Source organism: Acomys minous (genome assembly GCF_964271855.1).
Source record: "Acomys minous genome assembly, chromosome: 18".
Lineage (NCBI taxonomy): Eukaryota > Metazoa > Chordata > Mammalia > Rodentia > Muridae > Acomys > Acomys minous.
Genome location: NC_140501.1, coordinates 61599324 through 61614051, shown reverse-complemented (window position 1 = coordinate 61614051; position 14728 = coordinate 61599324). Strand labels below are relative to the sequence as shown.

The following is a 14728-nucleotide window of genomic DNA, read 5'->3' as shown; positions in this document are numbered from 1 at the left end:
TCAGACCCTAGACAGGTGAAAGTCACAAACCACAGGTTTCTTGGGGCTGGGGGGTGTGGCTGGGTGGTGGCACCCTGACCTAGCATGCATAGCAGTTTCAGCCCCGACACCACAGCTCCTTTCCTCTTCTTATTTACTTATCTTGTGGTGCTGGCCCTGAAAAGTGGCAGTGACAGGGACGGTGTGATGTCCAGACTTGGAGCTTCACCTCCTCTCCTGCCAGTGAGAGGTGAGAAGGGACCCACAGCTCTGTCCAGAGTCACCCCAACTGTGTGGGGGATCACCCGACAGGGAGCATCTCCTTCAGTGTCATTAGCAGGGTGGGGCAGTTCACTCACACCACACAGCATATAAATGGATGAGGGGCTGCACGCTGCTGACGCCACTTCCGTCCCCTGGGGCCCTAGCTCTATCTCTCTCTCTACCCACAACTGCTTGGCAGAGGGCTGCCTTCCCAGAACACCAGAGGGTGGCTGGGAGGAGCCACCATCCAAAATGCACTTGTTCACCATGTACAACTCTTTCTCCACCACCCTTTCATTTACTCTTTTTGCTTTTGTGTGTGTGTGTGTGTGTGTGTGTGTGTTCACACCACAGAACCCAGTGTGCCTGTGGAGCTCAGAGACCAGTCTGCGGCCATCAGTTCCCTCCGCCTGCCCTGTGGGTCCTGGAGATGAAACTCAGGCTGTCTGCCTTGGCAGCGATCGCCTCCACCTGCTGAGCCATTCCACAGGCCCCTTGCTGTGTCTTTATCCTCACAATCAATCTTTAGACATATCGTCTGCCTCGCTGGCCCATTTGTCTGTTTATGTTTATATTGTTTACCACAATGTAAGGCCTATATGGGCACAGCTTTTCTTTCTTTCTTTTCTTCTTCCTTCCTTCCTTTCTTTTTTTGCTTGTTTTATTTATTGCTCTATTGAAGGAGAGATAAACCTGTTTTTGTTATGATCCCAAGTGTGGGATGGGGAATGGTCTTGTGAGAGAACAGGTGATGTTAATCCATTAGAAGGCAAACCACCTAGTGCGGGAGCTTGATTGTTGCCAGCTGAAAAGATCCATGAACAGACTCTGGGAGGAGATATGTAAGTGAGCCAGAAACGAGAGGCGGGGCCTTTGGAGACTTGGGATAGTTTTGTCTGTTCATCGCTCCACTTCGAGACGCTCCTAGGGAGAACCGCTCGAGGGAAGGCTTCAGGGCTCAGGGCTCCTGCTGAGGTTCCAGGTTCTGGTTGCTCCAGGCTCCAGTAGAAGAAATCCTGCTGATTATGCCAGGAGAATCATTCCTCCGAACTGATATCCTTATGGTTTTGTTATTGTTTTCTTTAATCCTCTTTTCCTATTGTTTTGGTTAGTCGGGTTATATGGGACATACACTCAGTTAATAAGTTCGTAATAAAATATATTTGTTAAGAAAATTGAGCCTACACTCTATCTTCAACATTTGAAGTAGGTCTTGACATACAACAGATGTTCGATAGCTTTTAAGTGAATCCACTGAAAGTTAATAAATTTCCAGCACGTTGTGACAGCTAATGTGACAGTCTTGGTCTTTCATGTGGTTCCCTGTAAGGGCCCACACTCTGACAAGGTCAATTAGAGTCAAGGCCACACCTTGGCTAGGTGCAAAGCCACTAGCTAGCTCTGTCACTGTGTATGACAAGATAATGCAGTCAATGTTAAACACAGGGTACAAGGCAAGGCCATCCTAAAAGCTAGCCTAGTGGTGAAGGTGGCCACAGCACAGGGAGGCTACTCCCACATACAGTATGCTGCCTGTGTCAGACCTTTGAGCCCCGAGTCTACAGGTGGGGTCTTCAAAGTCACTGACACTTATTCAGGGGACAGAATTGTTCTCTCTGCTCAGTGATGCTCCTGTCTCAGGCTCTTGGGTTCTGCGAGGCTAGGATGGTGATATACCTATGAGCCCGGTTCCTGGAGGCTGAGGCAGGAGGATCAAGAGTTCCGAGTCAACTTAGACTACATAGACCCTGTCTCAAAAGCGGCTAGAGTAATCTTGATCCTCGGTTAAAAGCTGAGCAGAAATTGTAGGCACTCCAGTGCCGGCATGCCAAACAAGGCCATTGTGCATGGTCAGCACACACAGACACTGGGTGCTCCGGGAAAGGCACTGGGCGCACCCTCCGTGCTGGTGGAGATTTATGGCTTTGCAACCCCAAGAAAATGATTCAGAAACTAGTCAGGATGATATCTGATTGGGCAGGTCCTTCTGATTAACTCCCTATTGTTGTTTTTTTTTTTTTAAATAGTAGTAATTTGGAATAGAGAAATCCATCTATGAAGGCCCAGCAGTCTGACTTAGGTATCACAGACCCCAGTCATGATGTGACAAGAGAGACACTTTGTCTCACCTCAAATCAGACGCCAGTCTACTCGTGAGAAAGCATCAGATAAACCTAGACTGAGCTTCTTCAGAAATGTCAAAAGTTGTGAAATGAAAAGCCAGCTGGAGGAGGCTGGGCAGACAGGAAATGATGTGCAAAGTGCGGTCCTCTCCCAACACCCCGGGTGGCCGGTCCTTCCAGGGTATGGATATAAGGAATGATGCATCTCCTGACCCATCAGAGCAGCCAGGCTCTTCACCGCAGCCCACAGGCTGCCAAGCTGGGAGCAGGACGCCCTCCCAGTGTGACATCCCCCTAAGAGATGTGTTTCCTTAGGTTTGTGTGAAGCTGGGCTCATACAGTCTCCCCTGAAGCTCCATGTTTGACCACATCCTGACTCTTTCTAGCTGCTTCTAGAACCATCTTCCTCAACCTGGGTCTATGCTCCCCTCTATCTGTTCTCAAGTTTGAACTGTCTAATTGTCATTCTCAGGTGAGGGTCAGCATCTGCTTACCTATCAGTTCCTCATCATGTGTTGTGACAGCTACATATACGACCACGAGGTCGTTCTGCTACTGTCCTACGTAGCCACAGGATTCACTCCAGGATCCCTGTGGGTACCAAAATCCACAGATGTTCAGATTCCCTACCTAAAGCGGCCCCATATTTGCAAAGAACCCATACACATCCGTCTGCCTACGGTAAGGCAAGCCTAGATGATTCATAAGAGCTGGTGCAATGGAAATGCTATGGAAATGGCTGTCATGTTCTGTAGCTTTGACAATGATGGGGGGGGGGGAGTTTGTACACGTTTGTCTTTTGGAACTTTCTGGAATTCTTTTCAAATATTTCTGATCCCCATTTGGCCAAATTCCTTAGAATCTAAACCTGTAGCTATTTCTAAATATGCCTGGCTTTCATCCAGGAAGACATGACAATGAAAGTAGAAAAAAATAATTTAGACAAATGAGAAAACCCAATGTTTCCAAGTGGTACCACCTTCTGACCCCCTACAGAAATGCTACCCAGAACGAGTGAGCACCCCTGGAGGGCACTCCTCGTACCTCACTCATGCAGCAGTGCACATGGCTAGCCCTTCCTGGTCCCTCATGGCTCATTAATGCCAAGAGCCAGGCATATTACAAGTGGGACCTACCTGTGCCTCATGCCTAGGTCATACGGTGCTCAAGCATGGCCTGGGGACTGTGTGGCTTTCAGGACTCGGGTGGCTCTTAGAACAAGGCTGTGACTCTGCAACAACACCAGGAAGTGCCTTGAGGGGAGGGTGTTGGAGCCTCAACTGCAGGGAGGTGCAAGCCCCCCCCCCCTTTTGCTGGATGAAGCAAGAGATCAGGTAGGGTGAGAGACTGAGTCATCAGAGCTGAAAGATTATCTGAGGCACAATCGGGCAAAGAGGACAAGGCCTTTCAAGATTCCACACTTCCTTTCCGTCTTGGTCACATCATCTTCCCAGTGACATCTCCAACACAGGACATTCAGCTCTCCTGCCCCGCCTCTCACTTTCTGACCTGGAACAAGGCATGTCCAGCACGTTCGCAGCTATGGCAGGCAGCTTCTACTTGCAAGCATCCCCGGTGCATCGCCTGCCAGCCTTACAGTAAGTTTGCATCCAGTCTGGTCCTCTCTGTTGTCAGAGTGAACTTGTGAGAGCCTGGTCCAATCCAGTGCTGAGGAGAGAGGGCTCTAACCATTACCGTGGTCCAGGGGCGCTTCCTGATCAGGCTGATTGGGGCCTCTCTGTGGAGCTCTGACCTGGCGACAGTGAGCTGAGCCAGTCTAAGCGTTGCCTGTTCTGACCCCATGGTCTTCCTCTGCTGGGAGGCGCTGGCTGTTATTCATGGAGGCTCACAGCCATGTCCTTGAAGCCTCCCTTGCAGGGCCTCTCAGTGTTACCAATGTTCCATCATGTGCATGAGCCCTTGAGGCACTGAGTCTGCTTCACAGTCACTTTTTTGTTTCACGGTAACCCCGGATCCTCAGCCATTTGGTATGTGCTGAGGACACAGGGGTGTGCTAATTGAGGCTCACAAGCTAGCAAACGTGACTCCTTCCATGTGGAGGTTCCTAATGGGGGTCACTGCTTTCCATACCACAGCCTCCATGCTGAGGAAAGGCAAGGTCACATGACACTGAGATCCTCACCACCCAAAACTGCAAGGCCAGCGCCTTGCCGGAGCTGTTGGGGAGCCCTGTGATGGCGTCCAGTAACCGGGGTTGCCGTGGAGAGTCACATGCACTGGGGTCCTCAGAGAGTTCTGGAAACTTGTGGCAGAAGCAAACTTCACGTTGAAGGGGGTTCTAGAAATGGCGGTTAAAGCAGGTGTCTCCTCTGCTGAATTCTGCATTGTCTCATTTACCACAGACATGGAACCCTCAAGGGACTGGGCAGCCTACAGTGCTTCTTCAACATGTCTGACCAGAGAATCACAGAGCACCACTGAAGTAGTTTGGGAAAGCACTGGCCCAAACTAGAGGACTATTCATTCATTCATTCGCGGTTCATTCATTCATTCATTCATTCAGTGGGTGTATGTATGTAGAAACAGACGGTCCTTGTAGAATCAAGGCTTTTATTCAGAATAAGTGCTAGCAAACTGAAGGTGATTGCTTCATAATGCAGGGTCACAGGATGCTCAGCGGGAGATTAGAAAAATGATTACAAAAATACATTTGAAGTAGATTAAGATACCAGGAAACTGCAGTCATCGCTTGGAAACGCACGTACAATCACACTGGGAAGAAAAGGTAAAAAGATTCTACCTGTTTGCTCAGCTGGAAGGAAACCCAGGCCTCCGGGCCGCAGCAGTGCTTTGGTGCCCTGGGGCTGGGTTTGGCAGGAGTGACCAGAAGACACTTCTTGGCGTCTACAGCTGCCCATGGTGAAACACGCAGAGAAGCAGACCCGGTCTTCAGGCCAGTTTCCTGGGCCTCTCGATGCTGCACAGGGATTGGACCAAGAGCTTCTCGTTTCCCCCGCACAGAGCCTTCCAGGAAGGAGTGGTGGTGGCATCACGAGAAATTTACTGGGGCTGCGCCTGCTGCTTCAGTTTGGCGAGTCTCATGAGACAGTCATCTCTCCACTGCCTTCTGGCAGCTAAGTGCTCTGGATCATCAGGAACCTTTGTGCACATGTCCTGGGAGGGCGGGGGAAGAAAAACAGAGAACACATGTACAGGAAATATTCTGCCAGGAGCGTTAGTTACTGTCTCTCCTGTGTATACCACTTCCAAACCCCATAGTTAGCGTAATCTCCAGATCTCCTGAGAGCCCCAAGACAAGTCAAAGTGAGCACTGGTCACCATCACTTTGCCCTTAAGGTATCCTGGAGACCAGGGTGCAACCATGGGCAGTGAGGAAAAACCAACCTTCAGAATCAAGAGTCAAGACTGCAGCTACTGGCAAAGCCCCACCCAGAGGTGGTGGCACACTGGCGTGTGTGACAGCTTGCATGCTCCTGGGCAGTCCATATACCTGGTTAACTTTCTCCACTGTGGCCCCTGAGAACTCTGGAACAGGTCCAAACGTCTTGAGGACACGCTTCATTCCTTCACTGTATCTGTCACAGTAGCTTACCATACCTGAAATGGCATAGAAACCGTCAGCATCAACATTCTGTTAACTCCAAACCGAGACCTATACAGAAGGTTCTGCCCTGGGAAGAGGGTCTACAGAGGCAGGAGGTGACCTCTGGCTCAAGCAAGCAGGACACCCCTGTCCCCATCACTATTATAGCTTTCTGGAAACTAAAACCCTAAAGAGCACTAGCAACCTTGGGCCTGTCACGTGTCCTGCACCAGTGCATCTCAGGGGTCCTTGGTCACTACAGCTCAGGGGTCCTCAGTCAGTACATCTCAGGGGTCCTCAGTCACTGCATCTCAAGGGTCCTCAGTCACTGCATCTCAGGGGTCCTCGGTCACTGCATCTCAGGGGTCCTCAGTCAGTACATCTCAGGGGTCCTCAGTCACTGCATCTCAGGGGTCCTCAGTCACTGCATCTCAGGGGTCCTCAGTCAGTGCATCTCAGGGGTCCTCAGTCAGTGCATCTCAGGGGTCCTCAGTCACTGCATCTCAGGGGTCCTCAGTCACTGCATCTCAGGAGTCCTCAGTCAGTACATCTCAGGGGTCCTCAGTCACTGCATCTCAGGAGTCCTCAGTCAGTACATCTCAGGGGTCCTCAGTCACTGCATCTCAGGAGTCCTCAGTCAGTACATCTCAGGGGTCCTCAGTCACTGCATCTCAGGAGTCCTCAGTCAGTACATCTCAGGGGTCCTCAGTCACTGCATCTCAGGGGTCCTCAGTCACTGCATCTCAGGAGTCCTCAGTCACTGCATCTCAGGGGTCCTCAGTCACTGCATCTCAGGAGTCCTCAGTCAGTACATCTCAGGGGTCCTCAGTCACTGCATCTCAGGAGTCCTCAGTCAGTGCATCTCAGGGGTCCTCAGTCACTGCATCTCAGGGGTCCTCAGTCACTGCATCTCAGGAGTCCTCAGTCACTGCATCTCAGGGGTCCTCAGTCACTGCATCTCAGGGGTCCTCAGTCACTGCATCTCAGGGGTCCTCGGTCAGTGCATCTCAGGGGTCCTCGGTCACTGCATCTCAGGGGTCCTCAGTCACTGCATCTCAGGGGTCCTCAGTCAGTGCATCTCAGGGGTCCTCGGTCAGTGCATCTCAGGGGTCCTCGGTCACTGCATCTTAGGGGTCCTCAGTCAGTGCATCTCAGGGGTCCTTGGTCAGTGCATCTCAGGGGTCCTCGGTCACTGCATCTCAGGGGTCCTCAGTCAGTGCATCTCAGGGGTCCTCGGTCAGTGCATCTCAGGGGTCCTCGGTCACTGCATCTCAGGGGTCCTCGGTCACTGCATCTTAGGGGTCCTCAGTCACTGCATCTCAGGGGTCCCCTACCCTCCTTTTTTGAGACAGAGTTTCACTTTGTGGCTCACCGTAGCTTTAAACTCATGGTAATGCTCTTGCCTCAGCCTCCCAGGGGCTGGCAGGACAGGCATCAATCATCATGAATGCCTTCAATTCATTATTTATAATCCTCAGATGTCAAAACTCAAGTCCCCCCCCCCCACTCCTTATCACTCTCTTAAAGCCTTGAGGTCAGGTTATACTCTATCGGGTATTTCCGGGAGCCGGTAAGAACCGCACCAGAGTTGTATTTAGCCCTTGCTGACACTTTCTTAAGGAGGGCTGGAGCCAGGCCAGCCTGCAGCCCTGTGCACAGGCCGCCGCTGCCCAGCCAGGCCGATTAACTTCCCCACCGCAGGGTTCTGGTAGATGAGGAGGGGCCCACAGTCAGTACAAGCAATGGCCGGGCTGTGTGGGCTGCAGTCAACACAGACAGGAAACCCAGGTAAGCTCTGAAGGAAAGCGCAAGCCTGGTCTAGCCTGGGCATCTTTCCAGAGTGGAGCCACCTGTCCCAGGGCACTCAGTTCCCTTCTCTTCCTCCCCTACATGCTGAGCCTTGGGGCTGCAAAGGATAGAGATAAGACAAGCTAGGAGCCAGGCCTAGGAGCCCAGCGGCCAAAGTGGCTGTAAGTCCTGCCTGTGATGCCCCCTGCACATTTCTTTTTCTTTTCTTTTCTTTCTTTTTTTTTCCCCCCATTTTGTGGTGCTGGACTTGAGCCCTAGAACTGATCTGGCTGGACCCTGAGCCCTTGTCCAGTCTTCCAGAGCCACAAAGCCTCAGCAGTAGGCCACTGAACACAAAACTGCAGAATTTGCACAGACCCCAAAGCTTGCTCTCACCTACCCTGTGAAGACTGTGTTTGATTGATCTAAAACAAAAACGAGCGCTAGACACTCTTCAAAAAGAAAGACTAACTATGTCTCTGGGGTTTAGTTTTGATTCATCTGCACTGGAAAAGAAGCCAAAATTGTGTGTGTGTGTCAGGGGCGGGGCTTCTATTTTATTTGTTTCAAGTAGTTTTTCTTCCTTTTCAATGTACCAGAGAGCCTTTGGGAGGTGGGGTGGAGGAGTGTTTGGAAGTATGGTGTGTGTGTGTGTGTGTGTGTGTGTGTGTGTGTGTGTGTGTGTGTGTGTGTGTGTGTGTGTAGTGTGTGTGTGTGTGTGTGTGTGTGTGTGTGTGTATGTGTGTGTGTGTGTATGTATGTGCTGGGACTGGGTCTTACGTAATTCAGATGGGCTTCAAACTCACCTTACAGCCAAGGCTAGCTTTGAACACGGTGCCTCCTATTTCTATTTCCCAAATGCCCTCCACACCCAGCTTGAGAAATTGTTTTTGAAGGCCTCTTTGCACATACCCCTACCCTGCCTCAGCTGGAAATGGCTGTCATCGCCACTGAGCAGATGAGAACACAGAGGTGCACCAAACCAAGTGGCAGATGGAAACTTAGGTGCGCAGCCAACCTGGGAAAGCCAGGTAGGGACTAGCTGACTGTCGTGCTGGCCAGAGCCTCTGTTCTTAGAGAATGTATGTCACTGAGGGTGCTTTTAAAAGGAGTTGCAGGGTGGTGATGGTGGGGGTAGCGCACACCTTTAATCCCAGTACTTGGGAGGCAGAGGCAGGTGGATCACTGTGAGTTCAAGGCCAGCCTGATTTACAAAGTGAGCCCAGGACAGCCAAGGCTACACAGAGAGACCCTGTCTCAGAAAAAAACAAACGACAACAAACAAACAAACAAAAGGCAACACTGTTCTCTTCAGTATCTCCCCACCTCCTGGCCTGGCCTGGTGTTTTCTCTCCAACCCAAACAAAATTATCTTTAAGCTTTAAGAAAGAACTAAATAATCCTAAAGTATCTGCTCTTGCCTTGGAAAAAATGGTAGCTTTTAAGACTGAAACTCCTGGCAGCCTGAGACGGCTGGCTTTATAAAAGCCATGTCGGCAAAACCAAGAAACTTCCTCCCAGCTCCAACCTTGCTATGGTCTAGGTGACGCAGAAGAATGGGAGGCCCTGGGTCCCAGCCAGACCTTCTAGCTTTCTAGCTCCAGGCTCTGGAACGCTCAGAAGCTGAAAACTGCATCCCATCCCTATTATCATAGTAAGCCAATTAAGCTTTCTTATCATATTGGTTGTGTTTGAAAAATTGTTGTGGCCTCCTTCCTGTCTGCGACCCCACTGATCCTGGAATGCCTGGTGTCACCGGCTTCTGTTTCTATTTGTTTGGGGTTCAAAGCCGTGCTCAGTTCTCTAGCTATCGATTTCTCACAATACCTTCAACTATCTCGGTTCTCTCAAGAAAGAGAAATAAGGCGGTTATCAGGCAGGGGCTACGTCCACTTCAAATGCTTGGCTATGTTCCCCACTCAGAAGGTCTGGCTGAAAAGACATCTGAAACGATCCAAGACCGTTTCAATGATACTTTGAAACTCTTAGCTCACTTGTACGAAGGCGCCCTCTTGGTATCTTCCTCTCCTGCTCAATGGTTTTCCTTCTACATGAAGCCTGGCAGCCATTGGGAGATTCCTTTCCTCCTTGGCTGCTCTTAGCAAGGCTTGCCTTTGAGGAAGACTCAGTTTTTGGACCGATATTGCAGGGTGTGTGTAATGGGTCCACTCCTTAAACCATATATTCACCTGCAGTGTGTAAGGCTGAGTCTGGGAAATCCACCTTGAATGTTGACTGTAAAAAGTACAGTTTGTTAACTACTTTGGTGGAGACTGACGGAGCTAGTAATGAGGCATCACAGGACATAGGGGGATCACAGGACAAAAGTCAGACTCTGAGAGGCCAGCAGCTCCGATCTACTATGTGACAGGAATTTCCCCTTGACATCTACCAATGGCCCTTTACCTCGCCCAGGGCATGAGCTCTCCCCTCCTGGGTCACCAGCAGCAGTTACTAGAAAGTTCTTTCTGTCTCATCACTCACATACAAACCTGTCTGCCTGCCATTTCCAGTCTTTTGTTTTGGCTCCACCCACTCAAAAAACAGGCACATGGCAGGGTGTGGTGATGCACTCGTGTAATCCCATCATTGAGAAAGCTGAGGCAGGAGGATGATTTGATGTTTGAGACCAGTTTGGGCTACATAGCAAGTATCACCAGAGCTGTCTCCAAACAAAACAAAACAAAATGACAGGAACACATTTACTCCCCTCTGGCCTTCCTCCCTACGCCCACCCCCAGGAAATCTCACTTCTCATTTTCTCCCGTGAAATACAGCCTTGACACTCCAGATAATGTTCCTTTTTCTTTATTTCTTTCTGTCTCTTTTACTACTTAATGAGGGCTCTGTTAAGATACTGTATACAATTATATAATTTTCCGGCAGCAGAGCTGTAAGAAGATAATCAAAGTTACTTGAGGCTCAGCGGAAGGGTGCTTGCCTAGCATGCAGAAAGCTCTAGGCTTAATCCCCGGCAAAACAAAAAGGAAAAATGGAAAAGCAGAAAACATAAACACCATTTCCTGGTGTGTCACATATGGCTCACGCCCATGGCTCCCAGAATTCAGCAGGAGGGTCATAGGTTTGTGGCTAGCCAGGGCTATGTAGTGGGACCAAAAAAAAAAAAAAGTAAGAAAGAAAGGGGAAAAAAAGTTACTATCACTTTAATGTCAAGAGATAGCTAATGTGTAGGCAGCATCTTTCGGGTTTTGGTGCATTGCTGTATTGGTGTGTTTTAAGTTGGTATGGGTTTCATCAGTTACTTGGTCATCTTTAGGTCATTTAAAAATCTGCTTCTCTTATCCTTTCTTCAGAATTACCAGGTCATAATGACTTCCTGGAGGCCTCTGAAGTCAGCTTCCAGATAGTTGGCTGGCCTGCTCGCACCCTGCCAGGCCTCTCCTGTGAGGCCTTGTGACTTCAGGAAGACCATGCCACCGCTCTGCAGAAGTACCCACAGGCACTCCTGTGTAAGCAGATGATGCCTGCAGAAGCATCTCGGGTCTACTTGGCACCGCTGCCCCGTGTCTTTGTCTTCCTTCTTGCCTCTGTAATTAATCTCAACACCTTATAGAAGCTACAGCCTCTCTTCCATCAAGCAACAAGATACACAGCAAGGTCCCCATCACAGCACGTCCCTTTCTTCCCTTCTGACTCCACCGAGGACTCCTCAGGACCCGGCTCCCTGAGCTTCATGGAGCCCATGTGCATGGACATTCGGCTCACAGCGCTCTGTGCCTTACCCCTGGCCGAGTTACTAGGGGGACTGCCATTACTATGTTTAAAAGGAGATGGCACAAGCTCACAGAAAGTCAACATCACAGAGCCCATCTCTGTGCCAGGCTTACCTTCAGCATTGAGGTGCATAGTCTCCAAGGGTCCGATGAATGCATACCGCATGCCCAGCCCATCTGACATGACCAGGTCCAGGTCATTAGGAGACACTACTCCTTCCTGCATGGGGAGAAGGTGGCAACACACAGGTGAGTTCTTTGGAAAGGCAATTTTGTTAACATTGCCCTTCCCCCCACACACAAAAAAACCACTTACCAATGAACTATGATATTTTAATGGAATTTTGTACAACCAAGCTATCCTATGTGCATGGGTCCTGAAAAAAAAGCCTGTTATGGCACAAATACTGAGATCTGCAATCTACCTGTACCTCTTTCTCCTCTTCACAATCCCCACATGTCATCTGGAGCTTTGGAGACAACAGGGATAAAGGGGACCCAAGGAAAAAGCCAGGGGGATTTTCTGGATATTTGATCAAAGGAGTGTGTTTCAACACCCCAAAAACGGAAAGTGGCTCTAAGGCCTCACCCGCCTGCAAGTCAGGCCTTGTTTCAGCTTTTAATGAGTTTGTAGGAAATGCCATTGTTTGATGAAACACAGTTTAGGATGGGTTTGTTTGCTGAGGTGGGGCCCTAGAACTTTCTGCAAAGGTGAACTGCCAAGCAAGAGGAAAGTTGTTAGATGCTGTGCTTAGAAAGCCAGCCAATTTGTGTGTATGGCTTCAGGCGTGGGGCTGAAATCATTAGTGGTGTATTCTGGCGACTCACGCCAAGTTAGCTCCCTCTGAGGACCTCTGTACCCTGGGCCTCTCGACTCTTGGGAAGGCAGATATGAGGAAAGAGAAACATTTTCCCAAGCCTCCCCGCTGGCTAGACTGGCAGCATTCTTTTGGAACCTACCACTCAGGGACTCTTTCCTGGGCAGCTTCTTTCAGAGAAGGCTCTATGGGGCCTGTCTTATGTAAGCACTGCTGGAGGCCCACTCTTAGCTCTTAGCTGGAGGACCCAGTTCTTAAACAAAAATACATGTATGCACTGTCACCCTGTGCACCTTGCTCCCAGTGACAAGCTCATGCAAGCAACCCCACCAGACATGTTCACCTCAGTCTGGGTTTTTAGATCTTTCCCTGAAATGGTTGTCTGACATCCTTCTTAAGAGGACAAGCTTTGCCAGGCTGAAGGAAGAATCTGAAAGGTCATCGTGGTCTTCCCTGGTCCACACTTCGTCCTTCAGATGCCCCTGGGATTTGGGCCTCAGAGTCTGAAGCGCCCCCTGCTGGCCTGGTCAGCGGGCACTTTCCACTTCCCAGACTCCACAGGTCACAAGAACCTAGAGCAGTTGGCAAAGTGGATCTTGCCACCGCCACTACACCCCAACAAATGAAAGATGTGCTTGGATCACCCCAGTTCACTTGAGGCAGCTTCTGGAAGAGGCTAGAGCTGCAGAACCAAGATGAGGGCCGAGCCTACCACCCTGGAAAGACATAAGGCGTGTCTGACCGGGCATCTCAACTTCAGAGGACCACTTTCCATCTGGCTGCAGCACAAATATTGCACATATGGGAGGCACTGGCTCAGCTCACTGTCTTCCTAAACACAGACGCTCACCTTCTGCAATAACCATGCCCTGGCTTTTGACACCAGCCGTCTCTTTATGTCCCTCACTGCAAGTCTTCTCTTTCTGCACATTTCTAATCGAGCAGATGCATAGTTTTCATTCTCGTGTGGCTTAATTCTGTTTCCCCGATGTCAGCTTTTGAAGATACACACAGGGCCTTCCTACGATGTGCAAGGCCCTGGGTTCCATCCACGGTACCCCCAAAATAAAAAATACAGAGGCACCCATTCTATATGCTTCTAATGTACAGCTCTTACACACAAGGCAACAGAGAATATTCTAGAATTCAGCCCCAGCCTATGTCTGAGAACAACTGCCAGACCCATGCTCCATCTTCTGCGTTGTCAGGCAATGCTATGCCGATCCACAGAGCATTGCATCGCACTCATTACCTCAGGCACCAGCACTGGGGACAGGCGGTTTTCAGCACTCATTGCCTTCCAAACACAGGGTGCCATGATGAGTAAAAACACTGCTGACCGGGTCGGGCACTGTGGAGGTCACTGGGTCCCTTGTTGCTACTAACCACCCCACCCTGTGTTTCTCTGGACTGCCCAGAAGAACAAATTAATCTATTCAGTTCACCCAAATGCTGACAAACGCTGTTCCTTTCACTCCCCCAAAAACAGAGCTGCAAGAAGTGAGGGTACCTGAGGAAGAAAGAATCCATGGAATCCCCCCACCCCCAGTAATGTCCAGAACCACCCAGAAAACCATCTGATGTGAAATTGTCCTTCTCAGATGTTTCCTCCTACCTGTCGAGCTCTTGCCTGAAGGGTGGGGGGTGGGGCTGAACTCCGCAGGCCCTGGGATGCAGTGAGAGGCAGCCAGGCAGCCTAAAGACCCCCCTTCAACCTAGTTTCAGGTCGGCATTCCAAAATGCCTGAAGTTTTTTCACTTTAGCCTCCAAACTGGAACAAGATAGAAATATTGAAACCACCGTACGCTTGCAATGCTATCTGGTTCTTTCTCCTACAGTCGGGTTTAGTAATTTTAGAGCTGACGTTAAAAGAATTTCAACACACTCAAGCAATGAGCTCCCCAAAGTAGTTAACTTTCATTGTTGTTGTTTTTGTTTTCCTCTTCTGCTGGGGATGGAAGGGACCCGGCCGGCCTCACATGTGCCAGGCTAGCGTCCTACCAATTCCCAGCAGCTTGCCTTTCTTTCTGATGTCGTCTGGAGAAGAGCAATCCACTCTCCTCAGTCCTTCCCCCATAGGACAGACAGAAAAGGGAAGGGTGTTTTGTTCTCTTCACTTCTGCGTTTCTTTCTGCCCTGTGTGGGAATTTTCAAGGGGATTTCTCAAGCGCGCGTTTTCACCCTTAGAAGGTGATCTAGAGGAAGAAAATCGCCATGGGTATTTCCACTCCACTCTGCTCCCTGCCGACTGAAACTTCACATCACTGAGGCAAACGCGCACCCGTCTCCTGCAAGCTGCCCTGGACGCTGAGCTGCAGCCTCACACTCAGGACGTGTGTATCCTCATGCTCCTGAGCTCGTTCCCACCCCAACTGTATAACAACATGTATGATGGTGCATGTAACAAATGTCCTCAGAGGCAGAAGAGGTAGAAACAAGTGCTGACACTGAAACGCC

General features: G+C 50.0%; 1 protein-coding gene across 2 annotated transcripts in view; it reads right to left on the bottom strand.

Annotated features, from left to right (window-relative positions):
- Positions 1 to 4920: 4920 nt before the first annotated feature.
- The window catches only part of CRYL1 (crystallin lambda 1), a 106532-nt gene continuing 96724 nt past the window's right edge, over positions 4921 to 14728 (bottom strand). For both annotated transcript variants that reach the window (XM_084767018.1, XM_084767017.1), the window contains 3 exons: positions 11568 to 11673; positions 5839 to 5945; positions 4921 to 5501 (listed from right to left, as the gene is read on the bottom strand). In XM_084767018.1, the coding sequence (XP_084623144.1) occupies positions 5388 to 5501; positions 5839 to 5945; positions 11568 to 11673 (327 nt within the window). In that variant the 3' untranslated portion in view covers positions 4921 to 5387. The remainder of the gene's footprint in view (positions 5502 to 5838; positions 5946 to 11567; positions 11674 to 14728) is intronic.